The sequence below is a fragment of the Pleurodeles waltl genome, chromosome 7 (genome assembly GCF_031143425.1).
Source record: "Pleurodeles waltl isolate 20211129_DDA chromosome 7, aPleWal1.hap1.20221129, whole genome shotgun sequence".
Lineage (NCBI taxonomy): Eukaryota > Metazoa > Chordata > Amphibia > Caudata > Salamandridae > Pleurodeles > Pleurodeles waltl.
In genome coordinates this window covers 1,048,761,787-1,048,780,385 of record NC_090446.1, presented here as the reverse complement: position 1 = coordinate 1,048,780,385, position 18,599 = coordinate 1,048,761,787, and the positions used below count along the sequence as shown (strand labels likewise).

General features: G+C 44.8%; 1 protein-coding gene across 6 annotated transcripts in view; it reads right to left on the bottom strand.

Annotated features, from left to right (window-relative positions):
* Positions 1-18,599, bottom strand: part of BPTF (bromodomain PHD finger transcription factor) — a 1,198,927-nt gene that overhangs the window by 795,181 nt on the left and 385,147 nt on the right. For all 6 annotated transcript variants that reach the window (XM_069199907.1, XM_069199908.1, XM_069199910.1 and 3 more), the window contains exon 12: positions 1,117-1,368. In XM_069199907.1, coding sequence (XP_069056008.1) covers positions 1,117-1,368 — 252 coding nt within the window. The remainder of the gene's footprint in view (positions 1-1,116; positions 1,369-18,599) is intronic.

Sequence of the window (18,599 nt, the reverse complement as noted above, 5' to 3'; positions counted from 1 at the left end):
GGTTCCCTCCTCTTCTTGTTCCTCGAACTCCCGGTGGGCTGTCGGCGCGGACGCCATCTGAAGTCTTCTGGCTCGACGGTCTCGGAGTGTTTTTCGGGACCGGAACGCACGACAGGCCTCGCAGGTGTCTTCACTGTGCTCAGGTGACAGGCACAGGTTGCAGACCAAGTGTTGGTCTGTATAGGGGTATTTATTGTGGCATTTGGGACAGAAACGGAACGGGGTCCGTTCCATCGGCGTTCTTCTGCACGCGGTCGGGCCGACCAGGCCCCGACGGGGGATCGAAAAAATTACCCCGAAGGGCACCGGAGCTCTTCGATCTTAGACGCGGTGTTGAATCTAACTACGCCGATCCCGAACGCAACAATACCGACGAAAATCTTCCGAAATTAGCTATCTTTCCGTTCCGAAACTCGGAGCGACAGGAACACGTCCGAACCCGATGGCGGAAAAAAAACAATCTAAGATGGAGTCGACGCCCATGCGCAATGGAGACAAAAGGAGGAGTCACTCGGTCCCGTGACTCGAAAGACTTCTTCGAAGAAAAACAACTTGTAACACTCCGGCCCAACACCAGATGGCGAGCTATGCAAAACATGCGTATCTACAGCGACAGATGCCATCGAACTAAACGTTTTAGAAAGTTCAGCATAATCCTCACTTCCATGTCATTAATAGCAATAATGACTTTTCATTGCAATAGCTAGGAAATTGTTCATCCTCTTTACATACAATTTTATAGAGATGCTGCGAGTATCATCATATTTTGATAAAACTACAGCTGAATGGGTGCTCCTCACTTAAGCAGGAAATACATCCAAAAATAAGGACACTGCAAAGACAACCTGCCTCGTGAAGGGCTACCAAGCACAAATCTTTGACTGGTAACTGCTGCAGTCAATTAGGAATATCACCATTTTTGGGGGGATTTTTTCAGAATTATATTTATCTACGCAGCTGTTGAACTCCATTTTGGACCCCGAACAGGTAATACAGGAGATTTGGAACTGTAAATGTACTGTGTAACAAAAGCAGTTTACTTAATCTATAGTTAGGGTAGTTAGAATACATAAAAAAATGCATTAAACTAGATTCCTAAAAGGCTAAGTACAGCACCTTGATCTGTATCTTCGTTCCCATTAGCTTTATTTTTTTCCATATGGTCTTTCTGGTCTTCATTTAGTTTGTTGAGTTCTTTAGCAGCATGAGTTTCAGCAGTGGCGGACGTTCCTGCCTTACTTTGACACATCTTGTGTTGTCCTTCCTCTATTGTTTCCACAGCACCAATCACTTCTGAATCAGTTTTTATGTGAATTGGCACATTTCTTTTCTTAGGCTCATTTTCAACAGCATCCAGATCTGATTTTGCTAAATGATAAAAAAAAATAATGATTAATAAGATTCCAAATGTTTAATTTTCCTAATGTTAAAGACTGATAAACGATTAGAATATACATCCACTTTACATCAGGTGATAATTCATACTGTCGGAAAGAGGAACAATCTAGGTCAGTTCAACATGTTCAACTTTAATGTGAACTACATTGAGAAGATTTTTTGTTGCCACATTATCTGGTTGCGGGATATTATGCCTTTCAATAAAGACTAAGAGAGGCTCCTTCCCAATCTAAGTGTTACACTGACAGAATTTGGTTTACTGTTTTAACTTCTTAAAGAAGTTCATTTAAATAATATAGATCAATAGTGAGTGCCAAATTGAAAGAGCAAATGCATCTAAGAGGCCTTGTGCTTCACAAAGATAAACATATAACAATACAAATATGTTACCAGGGGAGTATCTCTCCAAATTATCACCATTTGTCAATTCTCAAGAGAACAGCCCCCTTCTCCTCACCAGATCCAATATGAATAAACACTTAAAAAAAAAAAAAAGAACAGGTGTGAGGACAGAAGCAAATATTTAATATTTGGACCAAAAGGAAAACAGTCAGTTGAAGAGATGAGATAAGCCATAGCATCAATGCAGACTTTCTTTTCAGATCACAATCATCTCAATAAGTATAGCTCACCTCGATTTCTCCAGCCGGAAAATACCAATCTTCTACATACCAGTAAAGGACTACAGAAAGAATAGTAGACAGGCCAAAAAGGTCTACTGTCTGATTAATTTAATCATTTTAAACTCATTACAGCCTTTAAGAGCTCTGCTGATGAAGTCTTCTTAGTTACTGTTTATCTCTGGAAAATAATTTGTCATGGAAAGAAGACCGGACGCTTAACTGGTTGGGTAAGGGGGAATGGGAGCCCATCTAGGCAGGAACTTTAGGTTGGTCTTAAGAACCACTGTCATTGTGGACCTGGAAGAAAGGTTCCTGTAGTGTGAGGGCCAGTAGCATACTAAGATGTCTGAGGGATACCAGAAAGCAGACCTTCCAGGAGAGAAGTTGCAAAGGGAAAGAATGCAATGGTTCAGGGGTCCCATGAGTCTGGAGAGGACAATGTTCAGATTCCAGACTGTAACATGTGGCACACTAGGTGGGATGACATTTTAAGGCCCTCCATATAGGCCTTAATATCAGGGATTTTGAAGAGCAAAAGGTAGCAAATGTCTTGCACTGTAGTGTGAGAGGGTTTATGTGGCTTGAGATAGAGCAGTGGAAAAATGATTTCCACTTAGCAGCATGGCACGTGAGTGTGGTAGTTCTACGGGCTTCTTTCAGTATGTCCACACACTCTTGAAGTAAGTGCAGGCAACCAAGGTCTAGGACCTCAGGAGCCAGATAACTAGAGTGATGTGCTTGGGGTCCGGGTATATGACTCTGCCTTGATTTTGTGTAAGAAGGTCGAGCCTGTTGGGAAACTTCTCATGTGAGAAGATTGACATTAATAGAAGGGTCTAAAATTACAGCTGTCTCTCACAAATGGGAGTCACCATGATGAGGGTGAGGAGTGTTTGCAACAGTTTCCTCACCACGTATGGTGTAAGTGGGAGAGGAGGAAAAGTCTATGAAAAGATCCCTCACCATTTCATCTATAGAGCATTGTCCATGGTCTTGGGGTAAAGAAAACTGGAGGTGAAGTTTGGCCATTTTGCGTTTTTACACGTGACGGAAAGGTCTATGTCTGAGGCCCCATTGATGGAAGCAAGGCCGTAGGACTTGAGTGGACTTCCCGTTTGTGGACCTGCTGCTAAATCCAGCTGAGCATCTCTAAAAAGTTGTTATCCATCCCCAGGATATATTCCTCTAGGTGGTGAACTAGTGACGGGTTGCTCAGTGCCAAACTTGTTGAGCTAGTGCTGACAATTAAGGTGTGCAGCCTTTTCTTTGTAGGTAAACCTAGGTGGTGATGTCTGTCAGCACAAGGACCACCTTGCCCTGAATGTCCTAGAGAACAGCTTTGATGGCTAGGTGCATGGCTAAAAGTTCGTTACAGTTCATCTGAAGACCCAGTTGATGAAGTAGCCACAGATCCTGCAAGGTTCTGTCAGTGCAGTGTGCCACCCCACCAGTGATGCGTTCATGGTGACTGTCACTTGTTGAACTGGGTCTGCGAAGGGCATGTCCTGCAACAGGTTGGTGCTGTTCCACCACTGCAGTAAGCAATCAGTGCTGGCCTTTAACAAAACTAGATCTTCCCTGCTGTCATTCGCTTGTGACCACTGACTTTGGCTGGAGTCTTGCTGAAATTATGGGATATGCATGAGACCATCATCACCAGGAGGCGTATGACTATTCAAACTGTCACTGGATGAATTAGGAGGGAGAATATGCATCCTCCAGGTGTAGTGTGGAATTAAGTTGTTTTGCTGCTGCAGGTGTATGACATCATAAAGGGTGACCATGTGGAAATGTTCTGACAAGATGTATCGGTTGAGAGGCCAGAGATCGAAGAATGGCCTCAGGGTGCCATCCGCTATGGGGATGAGGAAGCACAGAGAGTAGACTCATTTGCCCTGGTGTTCAGAGGGCACTTGCTCTATGGCCCCTGTTAGATTTGGCATCCTTGGCATGGTCTCCCCTAACTATTTGCCTCTGTTTCCCTGGTTGTTGATGTGTGCTGGACTGTATTTTTGCTGTTTTTGTTACTCTGGGCACTTTACCACTGCTATCCAGTGCAAGTGCTCCTATGTAAACTGTAGGTGTAATTGACTATGCGTGATTGGCATATTTGATTTACTAGTAAGTCCTTAGTACAGTGCACTAGAGAAGCCCAAGGCAAGTAAATCAAATGCTACTAGTGGGCCTGCAACACTGGTTGTGCCACCCACATTAGTAGCCCGGTAAGCATGGCTCAGACCTGCCTGCCACTGCAGTGTCTGTGTGTGCAGTTTTAAACTGCCAATTCGACTTTGCAAGTGTACCCACTTGCCAGGCTTAAAGCCATAGGTAGTCCCATGGGCAGGGTGCACTGTATGTTAAAGGTGGGACATGTACTTATGTGTTTTACATGTCCTGACAGTGAAATTCTGCCAAATTAGGTTTTCACTGTTGCAAGGCCTATCTCTCTCATAGGTTAACATGGGGGCTTCCTTTAAATATTATTAAAGCGCAGATTCCCTTTGGGAGCAGATAGCCATTTGGAGTTTAGGGTCTCTCAACTCACAATTTAAAAATACATATTTTAGTGAAGTTGGTTTTTAGATTGTGTGTTTGAAAATGCCACTTTTACAAAGTAGGCATTTTCTGGCCTAAATAATTCTGTGACTGACTGTATGTACCTCTCTCTAGACAGTGACACAAAGGGAGCTGGGGTGTAGCCTCCATATCCTGATGAGCCATCTGTGCTAGGAGGGAGGGGTGGAGTGGTCACTCACACCTGAAAGGGCTGTGCCTGCCCTCACACAATGCAGTCTCCAACTCCCTGGTGTATGTCCGGGGCCTGGCCTGGGTAAGGCAGGATCCCACAAACAAGAGAGACTTTCCTTTGAAGTAGGCCTACTTCAAAGGCAGAAAGGGTTATAAGAAGAGCACCCAAACCCCCTGAAAATTAGATCACTTCTGGAATCAAGAGGAACCTCTGACAAAGAGAAAAGCAAGAGCTGAGAAGTGACACCCCTGCCTGTGACTGTGCTTTGTTAGGCTATCCTGCAGTGCTGCTTCTGACTGTGAAAGGGGACAAAGACAGAACTTTGTTGTTTAATTCCTGCTTGAGAAGAATCTACAAGGGCTTGAACTGAGCTTCCCTCCTGTTGTTGAAGTCTCAGGGCCATCAAAGACTTCCCCTGCCAGCACCTGGACACTTTGCGGAGACTCCTGACCTGCCAAGTGGTGCACTATCCAGTTCCAGGGCCCATGAAAGGTGATGTTGGCAGACAAGAACTGAAAAACCATGCACAGACCGACGTGTGGGAAAATTTGACGCACCCTTCGTGAGGCAGCTGATAAACGACACGCTGCCGGCTTCGCGGCTGAAATCAATGCTTCACCCAGATAGCAGCTGAAAGATCGACGTAATGGGGCTGGAGGAATGACGCACAACACTAGCTACCAGAGGCTGATAACGACTCAAACCCCGGACTGGGACTTGTTGATGTGTGCTGGACTCTGTTTTTGGTGTTTTTGTTACTCTAGGCAGTCAAGAACTGAAAATACACGCACAGACCGCTGTGCGAGGAATTTTGACCACCCTTCGTGACGCGGCTAATAAACAACGCTCCACCCGCATGGCAGCTGGAAGATCGATGCAACGTGGCTGGAGGAACAACACGCAACACCCACTTCCAGAGGCTGATAGCAACGCAAAACCCCATGCAGCTTGTTTTTCTGATACCATGCGACCGGATTTTCAACGCAACATCGCTGGGTGCGGAAAATCAACGCAAAGCCTGCCCGGACCCAAGGTGCCCGTCCAGCTCGATGCATCGCTTTCTTGCGGGAGAGAAAAAATGACACGCTGCCCCAACCGAAGGAGGAACGACGCACGTTCTTGCTTGCGGTAGAGAACTCAACAAATCACTGGTCTTTTTGACGCACACTCGCACGTGCTGCTTTATTTTGACGCTACCGAGATAGTTGTTTCCTGTTGAACGACATGTTGATAAAAACTTGTTGGACCTCTGTCTTGAAGCCAGAGACACGCAACAAGAAGGGGAAGCAGAGGACAACAGAGGTATTCACTCCCCTGGCAGCTGTATCAACTGAATTCAAGTTACACCTAATGGTGTTAGAAATGTCTTTACCTTCCACTACAATTTCTCACCAACCCCCCTTTTTTGCAGTAGTAGCCAGGGAGATGCTAGAGTAAGGCCTCCATCTCTTCCCCCTATGACGTATCCTAATGAGACACAAGGCCTACTGAATTGCAGCTGTGCTAGTGTGTGGCAACACCAACCGCTACCCCCTTGCCAGTGATGTCAATATGCATACTCTCCTTGTCAGGAAGAGGGCCGCCGCCTGAAGCCTGGCCTGTCACTCTTTTACAGGCAGTGGACACAACCAGGAAGTCCAATGGCATATGACCTCTGACAAAGCAGATCTGAGGGTACCAGCGTGAACGTCTTTTCAATCCTGGGTGCTACTGACCATGAATTCACCAGCTCATTATAAATATCAGGGGCAGATTTTACCATCCTCATAAAAAAATATTGGAGGAGTGCTCTGTTCTGCAGAGTGCCTCCAGTAGAAAGTAATTTTCTGGGATGGAGGCGTACATATCTATCATGTGGTAGGTGGTTTCACGTTTGATAAAGCCATGATATGCAACAGTGTCATCTCGATGAGAAGTCCAAAAAAATGGATACGGTCATGGTCTGGATTCCTGGGAGGATCCAAGTCATAGTCCTACCAAGGATCATTAGGGGGGTACAGCCAGACGTGAGCGCAGATGTTCTCTGCTGGAGAGCAAGGGGCTAGAGCTATGTTTGTCAGAGTACGACTTTGGCAACCCCGGAGGTGAAGTTGCAGGCCATGAGGAGGGAGGTGTAGAAGGAGCAGGAGGTGGTGGAGGAGGAGAAAGAGGGGGTGGAGGAGGAGAAAGAGGGGGTGGATGAGGAGAAAGAGGGGGTGGAGGAGGAGAAAGGGGGGGTGGAGGAGGAGAAAGGGGGGGTGGAGGAGGAGAAAGGGGGGGTGGAGGAGGAGAAAGGGGGGGTGGAGGAATATGAGTAGGAGTGAGACCAACAGCCTTATCGTTTGGCCTTTTGGAGGGTGGTGACGGCAGAGGAACGTCTGAAGATGGGAGAGTCTTTGATGGACCGGCTGCACTTTTTAGGTAAAGTTTTAAGAAATGGAGATCTTGACTATGCATGGGTGGATGATAATGCATCTCTGCCTTTCATCCAGCTCTTGTTGGAGATTTTCCAAGATAGGCCTCTCCTAAGAGTTGACTGCCAACAGCTTTGGAGCAACCAGTGTTTTGGCACAGATGTTGGTTTCGGTCTCGACAGAGGTGTCTGGTTTGAGACTTTGGCACACACATTTGGTATCAGACTGAGAAGCAAGGGGGTCAAGACTCTTGGCTGGATTCTGTCTCGGCTCTGACACCTAGCTTCGGGCTCAACACCAGACCCCCGGAGAAGTGGTGCTCAGTTTTAATGTAGAGTGGCTTATGTGTTTTTAGTGTGTGTGCTGACCATCTGTACTTATGTGTTTGGCATAGTCTTCAGACAAGGTCTGGTAAACAGGACTTCCTTGAGCCCCTCTTCCTCTTCAAGGACTATTATGTCCTCTGGCTCCAAGGAGGTGGATCAAATAGGGCTAGGTTGGTGGGCCGGAAGGTCAGATGAGTCACCAAATTCTTATTTGTTTTGCTCTTTACGGCCAAGCAAGAGACAGCAGGCCTTATCGTGCTCTAGAGAGAAACACAGGTTCCAGATCGCATGGAGGTCAGTCCAGGGGTACTTTGTGTGACACTGAGGGCATCTCATTAAAGGTATCCATTCCACTACCTTCTGCATGTCCTTATTCTTCGGCGTCTGTAATGAAGATGCACAGTCCCAATTGGCAGGGGTGCCCAGTTATTGGACAATGATGTCCAGGCAGGGCGGATTGAGCGGAGAACGTTCAAGGAATCATAATTGTCTGCTTGGTGATCAGACAGAAAGGCTATGTGCAGCAACAGCGCCAAACATTTTGAGATCTAAAGCACCATTGATACACGCCCGAATCCGATGTCGGAGAAAAAAATGGAGTCAGTGTCCATGCACATTCATGACCAGAGGAGAAACTAGGGGCCAGATGTAGCAAAGGGTTTTACCCATTCTGTGCCTATGGGAAAATGCTTTAGTACATATGGCCCTAGAACACGTGCACCCGCCACATACAACCTGGTCTTCAAAGATGTAATTTTAGATGTTGCAGTTGTGTTATTAAAAATGCTATAGAACATGTCATGAGTGATGTAATATGTGAGGTAATTAGCAGTGAATGGAGAGGGCACAAGTTACTTATTTTAGGGCACAAGTAATACTTACTTAACTATAACTGGTGAATTACAGTGATTCAGTTAGTTAAGTGAATTTCTAATGTTTTTTTAATGTAAAGTAAGATATATTTCCTAACTATATCATCACTGTAACAGCAGTTTTTTCCAGTGAGTTTCTACTTTTTTTTTTTTCAAGCATAAAGTAAGATGCCTATCACTGAGTATGGCTTGTGTTTGGGTGCATACTCTGGTTTGCAGCCAGGCCCTGTACCCAACCGCCCCATCAGCACCCAACTCCTCGCCGACACACAGCTAACTGTGCCATATAACAATATAAAGGATGTCATTTTAATTAAGGCAGACCAACTGGCTTTGTCAAAGGATCAGTACACCGAAATACAAAAAGCAGGCCCATTTGCTTTATCAAGGAATCAGCACATGAACATATATTAACCTGACCTATTGCCTTTGTAAAACAAAACAAACAAAAAAAGTCACCAAAAACTTATCAGGTATAAATTTAATAAATTCACACATTACAATATTTTAATAGTTATTGTCATCACAAATTATTTAAAACAATACAGCATGTCTGAGTCTTTTTAAACATTTTCAGACCATCAAAATGCAGCCATAGAAATAACCACAGGGAGTTCCTGCGCTACAGCTAAAGAGCATATACTTCCAGCTCGGATTTCTTACAACTGTAGCTCAGAGTGCTTCGAAGAAAACTGAACGCTCTCCTGCGGTCATGACTTAATAACCAAGGAGACTTACTGTGTTTTAAAAAATGTTGCTGGGGGTTGCTGTACTCCCTGCAGCTGCCCACAACATTTAAACAAAAGATTTTTGTACAGCGGGTGAGAATAGCAAGGAGTGATGATTAAATGCAGTAAAGTAATAAATTAAGAAATCTGAGCAAAGCCACACACTTCCAGGGAGAAGGGTAGACATAAGTGATTCTACAGGACTACATGCTTCAAACAGATGTTTAGAGGGTAAATAACATTTTCTGTTCTCAGGATGTGTTGCTGTAGATTTCCACATTCTGTACAGACTGTAAAGCTTTAACCCCTGTGGTCATCATGTGCCTATTGCAGATGTCTGAAAAAGTCCTTAAGACTATCTTGCAAACCACTGCCTACTGATTGGCAAGGATATCAACAAAATAATACTTCATGAATATGTGTGGAGTTGACCAACTTGCTGTATTAGATAAGTCAGCTAGTGGAATATTGCCTAACAAAAGCCTGGTCGCAGCCTTTTTGCATGTAGAGTGCATCCTGGGTACGCAGGGAGGACTCTTTTTGCTTTGCAGGAGCAAGTATGAATGCACTTGACTATCTGTCTGGCAATACCAGCTTTAGATAAGGGTTGGACTTTGTGAGGTTTAGCCAAGGCTACATTCAGTTGGTCCGCCATGCAAAAGGGCTTGGTCCTGTCAATTGAGTACATGAGAAAGTGCTGGACATCGAAGTGAGGAGGGCTATGTCAGGTACCCAGGCTGGTTCTGGAAAAAAGACTGGGAGCTCTATGGTCTGGTTGAGGTGATAAGGGGATACTTTCTTACTGAGAAACTTAGGAACAGTCCTGAGAATCACTAAATTTTTGTAAGCCTGAATGAAGGGTTTCTGTAGTGTAAGGACTTGCAACTCACTAATATGTATGATAGACGTTATGGCCATTTTCCAGGACAGATAGTGGAGAGGGCAAAAGTGTAAGGTCTCAAAAGCAGCCTAAATCTGGTATGGACTATATTAAGATTCCTCCCCCAGAACAGGAAGAACTCTGGGAGCAATAACTATTTTGAGGCCTTTTATTAAGACTTGAACAGCGGGTATACAGACAAGAGAGGAATGCTTCCTGCTTTGCATGGTAGCCAATGTGGCTGCTAAACGTGGCCTTACGGAGGTGTAGGCTGGGCCTGATTTTTCAAGATGAATCAGGCAGCAGATGATATTCTGGAGGTTTTTATGGGGGTCCAGGTGTTGGTTGCTGCAGTAGTGAACAAATCTTGTCTACTCCACAGCAGAGTCAAGTGGCAGGTTTGTGGGACATACAGGATGTTCATACATCACTCTGGAAGATGCAGAATCTCAGGTATCAAATCGCTAGATTGGACTGTTGGGGTCTGGGTGCCTGGTCTAACCGTTGTGAGAAGGTCTAACCAGTTGGATAACTTCCTGTGGCGACTGATTATCATCTCAAGGAGTGCTTAGCATGAGGGTTGTTTGGCCAAGGTGGGGCTACAAGGACATTTTTCCATACCATGAATTGGCGGGGAGAGGGTTTGAGCGTGAGCATAGATTCCTGACCAGTTCATCCAAGGTGTGTTGCCCATGGACTGTGGGTACCTGGAAGCTTGGGAATTCTGTTTTTTTCAGGGGTGGCAAATAACTATTTGGGGAGTGTCCAAGATCGAAAGTACTGGTGGGGAACTTGTGGTTGGAGCTCCTACTTGTGGGCCTGGTGATACGTCCTGTGAGGTCACTGTCCATCTCTTAATGTTCTGTGCCAATAGGGAGCGAGGTAGAGATTAAGTGCCCTGTTTCAGTAGGTGATACATGGCAGTCATGTTGTCGGCCCGTGTGAGGACTACTTTGACCTGATTGAGCAGAAAAAAAAGCTTAGTGGATAGATGTCAAGCAGCTTGGTTGACATGCAGCCCCCAAACAGCTTGAGAGGTGTCAACTTTCTAAATGGGGTTTAGGAAATGCCTGCCATGCAACAGGTGGTGGAGGTGGTTCCGCCACTGCAGACAGCAACGTGCACTTGACTTTATAAACACTAGATCCTGCGTTTGACCCTCTGCCTGTGTCCAGAGGGCACTGTTGCAGCGGGTGAAAATGTAGCTGAGCTTGGGGCACTACGGCGATGCATGAGGCCTTCATGCCTAGGAGGAACTGAATGGTTCTGACTGTGAGATGACAATTTGATAAAATTTGAAATAAGATCTGTTGGAATGCCATGACATTCTGTAGGGTGGGGTAAGCTTTGCCTGTGACAGAGCTCAGGACCACCCCTAAGAAAAGCTGGATTGGGAAAGGTTGTAGGCAGACTTGGTCAAATTTATATTGAACCCAAAGCTGTGGAGGAATGAGATGGTAGCCAAGGAATGCACTAGGCCCTGGAGCTCACCTATGCTCTTGACTGGCCAACCATCGAAGTAAGGGAAGACTTGAATGTCCCTTCTTATGTGAGTGGCCACCACTGCTACGCATTTGCTCAAGACCCTTGGGGCAATAGAGACGCTGAATGGAAGTACTCTAAACTAACAGTGATGGCCATTTACCATGAAGGTAGGTAGCATTGGTGGGTTGAGATGAATGGGGATGTGAAAGCAGAAACTCTTGAGATGCCATAAAGTTGCCTTATTGAATAAGCGGGACGACATCCTGCAGCCATATTGAAGTGTACAGAGAGGATATACCGGTTGAGGGGCCTGAGGTCCAGAATGGGAGTTAGGGAACAGTCCTCCTTGGTGATAAGGTAGTAGAGATAGTAAACCCCCTTGTCCCATCAGCTCTATGGCCTATTTTTGAATGAGCGCTTGCATCTCCTTCTCTAGGAAGCTGTTATGTTATCTGCTGAGTGTGTGGGTGTGGGGCAGGACATGAGGGTGGGTGTGAGAAGTTCTAGACAGTATTTGTGGCAAGCCACCACTTGTATCCATGTGTCTGATTCAATTTCCTGTCAATGAAGGAGGAAATCATGTATTCTTCTCCCAACAGGTATTGTGTGATAGGGAGGAGTTGGTGTTTAGAGGTGGAGGCCCCTTACAGGAACCTCCTTTGCCACTGCCCCAGTAGGCATCCGTAGTGCATTCTTGTGGTATTTGCTTGAGGTATGACTGCTGCTGCTTCTGCTAGGAGAGGGTAGGGGCCAGGAAAGTGTCTATGGAACCTGCCCTATACTGTTGTCTCCAAAAGGAGTCTCTAGGGGATGAAGTCTGGAGAGTGCTCATGGTATTAGAGTTCTTGATATTTTCTAACATCTGATAAACCTGAGGGCCAAAGAGATGTTTGCCACTGAGGGACAGGTTGAGCGGATGTTGTTGGACTTTGGGTTTAAAACTTAATATACTGAGACATGCATTGCGTTCAACAAGAATGCTAGTGTTGACCACATAAGATGATGTGTTAGAAAATCAAGCTTTTGGAGACAGTCTTCTCTTCCACTGCTAATTCCTATCTCCTCTTTCTGAACTTCTCAGGGACATGTTTAACTAGTGCCAGCATCTTGTCCCATTGAGCCGTTTCATACCGGGAAAGGAGGCTGACCGAGTTGGCTATCCTCAAGTGAATGGTAGCTCCTACAGATATCCCTTCCCAGCAACATCAAGCTTCTTACTCTCCTTGACCTAGGAGGCATCGCCCGTTGACTCAGCAGAAGCATTCTTCTGTGCAGTATGTACTACCAGGGAATTCCGGAGGGAAGTACCATTACTATGGAGGAAGCTGTCATGCCTAAATGTTTCATTAGAGTTGTTACACTAATGGGACATGTCTGAAAAAGAGACAGCAGCCGCTGAATGCCATCACCCTATGTGGATTTGGGTATGCCTTTGCTAGCTTGAGTGTCATTATGGAACGTATGAAGTGTTACATTTGCAGAGGTCGGGGTTTTGATTTCTTCACTTTGAAAGTGAAGCCAAGTTGGTGCAGAAAGTACGCTGCTTGTTGAGTGTGCGCTAGGCCCTTGTGTGTTTGCGGATGCTCTTCATCAGCAAATCATCTAAATAAGGAAATACGAGGAAGGGATGTCTGTGTGGATGAGCTGCTACAACTGGTAAACACTCACTTGGTAAACACTCTTCTGGCTGTGGTACCCTGAATGAGAGGACTATGAATCGGAAATGTTTTCTATTTACCGTGATCCAAAGGTGTTGATGGTATGCAAGATAGACTCTTATGCGGACATAGCCATCCATGAGATCTAATTCCACCAGAAGTCACCTTTCTGATGCAATGGGATGACATCTAGCAAGGTGACCATATGAAAATGGTCCTGAATAAATGAAATTGTTTAGTGTATATTTATACACACACAGCCACACATATACACACATACATTGTGAGGAAATGTGAGGTATTACATGGTGTGGTTGTGCGACCTCACCTTGGAATACACTTAATAAACCCCATAGGTCCAGTACGTTTAGTCTTTAAAACTCTCAGCTCAACCCTGGATAGCTGTGGCACTCAGCAACAAGGCTTACACAGAGAAACAAGTGTTAAGCACTTAAACAGCACCAAAACAATTGAAGAAGACATTGACACATCACTCAAAAAATCTGACAAAATGTATAAAAATAGAATATTTTTTATAAGAATGTTTTTCACTAGAACGGAAAAGATCCACTAGAGAGTTGCGGGGATACAGGTTTTACAAGCAATAATAAATCAAAGCAATTTCACTCAACTGTGAACGAGCCTTAGCAATGTCAGTGAACTAGGCACTTTGAATTTTTTCAAGGAAAACTTAGGTTATTGTCAATTTGGTCATCTAAGCTGGCACAGAGCTATTGCAATGGATCTCTCCAGTCTGTCTAGTTACCAATGAACTACCACTTGACCATTGTTGCGGTCACAAGCAAATCCTTCCTGAGTCAATAATGTGACTCCTGAGGGCCCCAGCAACTCTCCCACAACACCTCCTGATTCAGAGAACTTGGTGCAACTCCGTGCGTTGAGTCTTAGTCCTCGGATCTGCATGGAGTCGGTGGTAGCGGCTTGAAGACTCTGGGATACCAACTTGACCAGCAGGATTCTTCAGCTGTTGTGTCCTGTACTGCAAACCCTCCCCTCCCCCAGTTCTAAACTTCACCTTTGAAGCCTGCCTTTTGAAACCAACACCCAAATGGCTTCCTGCAGGAGGAAGGTGACACCTCCCTGGCCTGCAATCCCTTATTGCTTTCTTTCCTGAGAGTCATAACCACATTTCTCCAGGAGGGCAGAAAGCCATCTCGTGGAGCAGGCTCCATGTGTGCCCAGAAAGGCACAGGGGTTTTAAAGGCAACAAAGTAGCAACCTTGCTAAAACTGCACACTGCAAAAAGTTATATTTATTTCAATTTGAGATACAAGTCGGGCTTAATGAAACAAGCTGTTTGATAGCTTGGAGTGCCCACTTTGGTCGTACCAATTCCGGAATTAGCACAGCTGAAGGGTTCAGTGTGTAAACCTGTCCTTGCCAATTGAGTGACCAAGTCTTTTCACAGTAAAAACAACTGTTTTGTGGGCTTTAATGTCAGGACATGTAAAGTATATGTCCTGCCTGTGCCATATGTTGTAGCCTGTCTTTAGGGTTTGCTAAGCTTGACAGAGGGGTGACTTACACTCATATCCAGGGGAAGTGCTTTTAACGGCAAACTCGGGCTAGTAGTGCACGACTGCTCTACCAGTCCGCAGTGGCAGACTGGGAGACTTGTTTTACTTGGGTGTCCTCCAGGGTGGCACAATTAGTGCTCCAAGCCCTCGGCTAATCCTCTAACTTATATACCCCCGGGGATCAGGGGACCATTTACTAGGGACCTACAGTTAAGTTAGCGATTTCCAACTGGGCATGGCCAATTCAACATGCAGTTTTAGGGTCAGGGCACAGGCACTAAGGTCTGGTTAGCAGGTCTCAGTACACTCAGACGAAAAACCAGCAGCATTAATTGAAAAGTATGTGAGTGACCATATTATAATAGTAATTTCGTCAAATACGTATATATTTATTTTAGAACAGCCTTGGTACTGCTGCTACAGATGCTGGAGTTTCCATCAGTTTAACTCCTGCATGCCATATGTGATCCAATAGAAGGATCAACTTCAATGACTGCAAAGCTGGCTCTTAAAACCACCTGTGTTATAGGTAGGTCATTTAGTGTAGGTCAGCACTTTGCCACCCTATAACTAGGGTATTGTGGTAAATCAACAAGAGAAGGTGTTGGTGGGTTTGCTGTAGGGGGGATGTAATCATGCCACTCACTGACTTTTGGCCTATCTTCAAAAGGTGCTTTGTCCCATCCATGAAAATTTGTGGTCCAACACATCCACCTCAATAGGCATTTGAGGTATATCCGAGAGTTGCTGCATTGGTTAGTGTGGAATTGGAAGTGGGATTTGCTGAGCTTCCTGCCTTAGTACCTCTGCTCTAGATACGGCTAAATCCATTGGCCGCCGAAAAGGCTGAGGTGCAGTTACTGGTTGGTACCATGTGGTGCAAATCTTTTATAAGGTCTACTGGCACCCTCATCATAAGGTGTAGCTCATTATTTTCATATAGTAACTCACAAAAATCAACAGTTGTGAAATTTACTGCCTTCTTCCCGGTCCTGTGGAGGATAGGGGTGAAAGTGGTTGGGCTGGAGCTGAGGAGAAAATTATTTTCCTAAGTGTCTTGATATTTGATCCTGACCTAGCTTGGTCTCTAGGCTATCTCATACAAAGCGCCAGCATCTGCCTACTTCACCTTTCAGATCCAACAGGTTGCAGATGAAGCAGAATTTTGCTGGGAGAAGTGTGCTCTGGCCTCAACCCTGGATAATCTGTACCTTTCTATTTTGATGTTACTGTAGTTGTTGACAGTGATGTCAACAATCACACTGAAGACTGCTCAGTCCTCAACCTGATGCGTCTCTTGTGAAAGCTTTGACAGCTCTGCTGGCCGCTTCACTGACTGTTCGGTCTACATAGATTCTGTTGTCAATGATGCTTCTGTTGATGGTAGTGTCTGCACTGACATCATCCGTCTTATGCGATGGAGGTCTGAGCAAATTTAACAAGGAGATTTGGTTCCTCACCTTCATTAGAGGTGTTGACAGAGGTGTCAGCGGTGGCAGTTGTTGATGTGGTCGTTGACTGGCTGTCAACTGCACAGTGGCATTCAATTTCTTTGCCAGAGGTGATGATGGTGGATGCACAGTGGTGGGAGAAGGTCTCTTTCTGCTCCTTGTCAATGAAGCTAGTTTATCAGCTTTCTGAGCATTTTGGGTTTCTTTTTCTTGGCCTCGCTTCAGTTTGACTCTTTAGGACTAGGGTTTTCCTTTGAGGACTCAGCTCCTTCAGGCTTACTTTTAGAAACCTTTTTCACTCCAGATTTAAAATGCTGAACTGAGACGCATCCCATAAAGAGAGGTGCTCCACAGTCTTATGTTTTCTGGATCCCTTTTAAAAATCCTCACTTCAATGGTGACAGAGGGGCTTGGCAGAGGCTGTGCTGTCGATTGTATAGTTCTTAGCATTGTGATAAGATAGGAGTAAAGGCAGTAAATATACCTCTTTTGTGAATTATATGAAAATGCAGGTCACAGCCAACCAGACAGCATATTTACAGTACACTTCCGAGTGCTACCTTTCTGTAAACAGGCCTGTAAATCTTGTTCTCATCTCATCACATCACATCTGCTGTGTATTCAAAGACCAAGGTCAAATGTCAAGTGTGGTCTTTCGAAGGTGCTTTTTTTACTTTTCTTTCTCTGACTTCAAAGTGAGAGGATGTATGTGACAATCTTGCTGGATACTGGGGGTAGGAACGTTGTTTCCTAGCACACAATATTTAAATTGACTGTATAGGTATTTCATAATACATCAGAATTAGGAACACAAATTAAGCAATTTTTTTTATTTTTGAAGTGCGCTGGAAACAAATACTTGAACATGATAAAAACAAATCACTACACTAGGTGATGTAATTTCCACACATTTTCATCTGTGCACTGTAAATCTTTATTAGTAAAACTGCATGTCTGTGAAAATGTAATGATCATTTCAATTGAAAACTTATTGTTTGTGATGGCAGTGTGATACATCATGAAAACTCCACTTTACGCCACTCCACAGCAATCCACACCACTGCATTCTACTCTGCACCACTCCATGCCACTACACTCTGCACCACTCTAGTCAATGCCACTGCACTCTACTCCTCTCTGCTCTACCCTGTACCACTTTACTTTATGTCAATACACTCTTCACCACTCTGCTCTATACCATTGCGCTCTTCTCTACTGCACTGTACTCCACTACAGTCTAGGCCACACCCATCTACTCTGCCTAACTCAACCCTACGCTACTGCACTCTACTCTATGCCAGTCCAGTGTATGACACTGTACGCCACTTCACACTGTGCCACTAAAATACATGACTCTCTGCCACCCCAGACTATGACACACTGCCACACCACAAAGCTCTACTCTTTGCCATTCCACTCTACAACACTCTATGCCACTCCACAACACTCTACTCAACTCTTCATCATTCCACTGTATGACACTCCACACCACTCCTCTCTACGCCACTTACTTTTAGCCATGTATAACATCAGCCATGCTAGTGTAATACATGGCTAAACCATGTCGGTAAAGCGAATAGATCTTGCATAGGTGAGACCAATTGGCTTTGCCAATGCATGTTCTCAAAGGAATCAAAAGCTTTGACAAGTGGAAGGCTACAAGTAATACGGCAATGCTCTGTGGGAGTGAACACCTGATGAAAAGGATGGACAAATAGGAAAGATTAACCACTTGGATGCAAGGATTTTTAAAGGACATTGAATAAACAAATGAAAAGCAATGGGCATGCTGTAAGCCCACATAGTATATATAACATGTCTTGAAGAGACAGCGCAAGCGTTTCTAGCCTTGACCTAAAAATGATCCTCTTTAATTTCCCCATAACTTTCCCTTTTTTCCCCAGAGGCAGCAGTGTTAGTAATCTACACCTACAACTTAAAGGAAGGGACAAATACACTGTTTATATAGACTTATTTGAGGAAAAGCAAAACTCTAGAACTCCCTTCCACACCACATACAGTAGAAATCTGAGGTTTGATGACCTCTGGGAGGGGTGAGGCAGTGAGCTCTCTCACCTCACTGGTGACAGTTTAGTTGTTTTTGAATGAGTGAATGTGCTAAACTGGGAACTATCTGGGCCTTTTCAAGCAGTCACTGCCTTGTACTGCTATGGTAAAGTTACCAGGTGACTCCCACATCGACAAAGGGGAATATTTCAAGCATGTGAATCTATGAAAGATCCAATGCTGAAGAATCGCAAAAGATACAGTGTGACAAAATATCATTTCAATAAAAGGGTCAGTGTGCAGGGAAAATGGCTCACAGGAACTTTTTTTAAAAACTGAAGCTGGTGAGAGGGCTATGTGGGGAAGAGGTGCAGTGGCTAACCCAAACATGCAGTTTTCCATATTAAAGTTAGATAACCTGTTGCCTTTGTAACTCAATTGCCATCTCTTTCACTACTCGAGCATCATACAAGAGAGACCTTAAAAAAAGG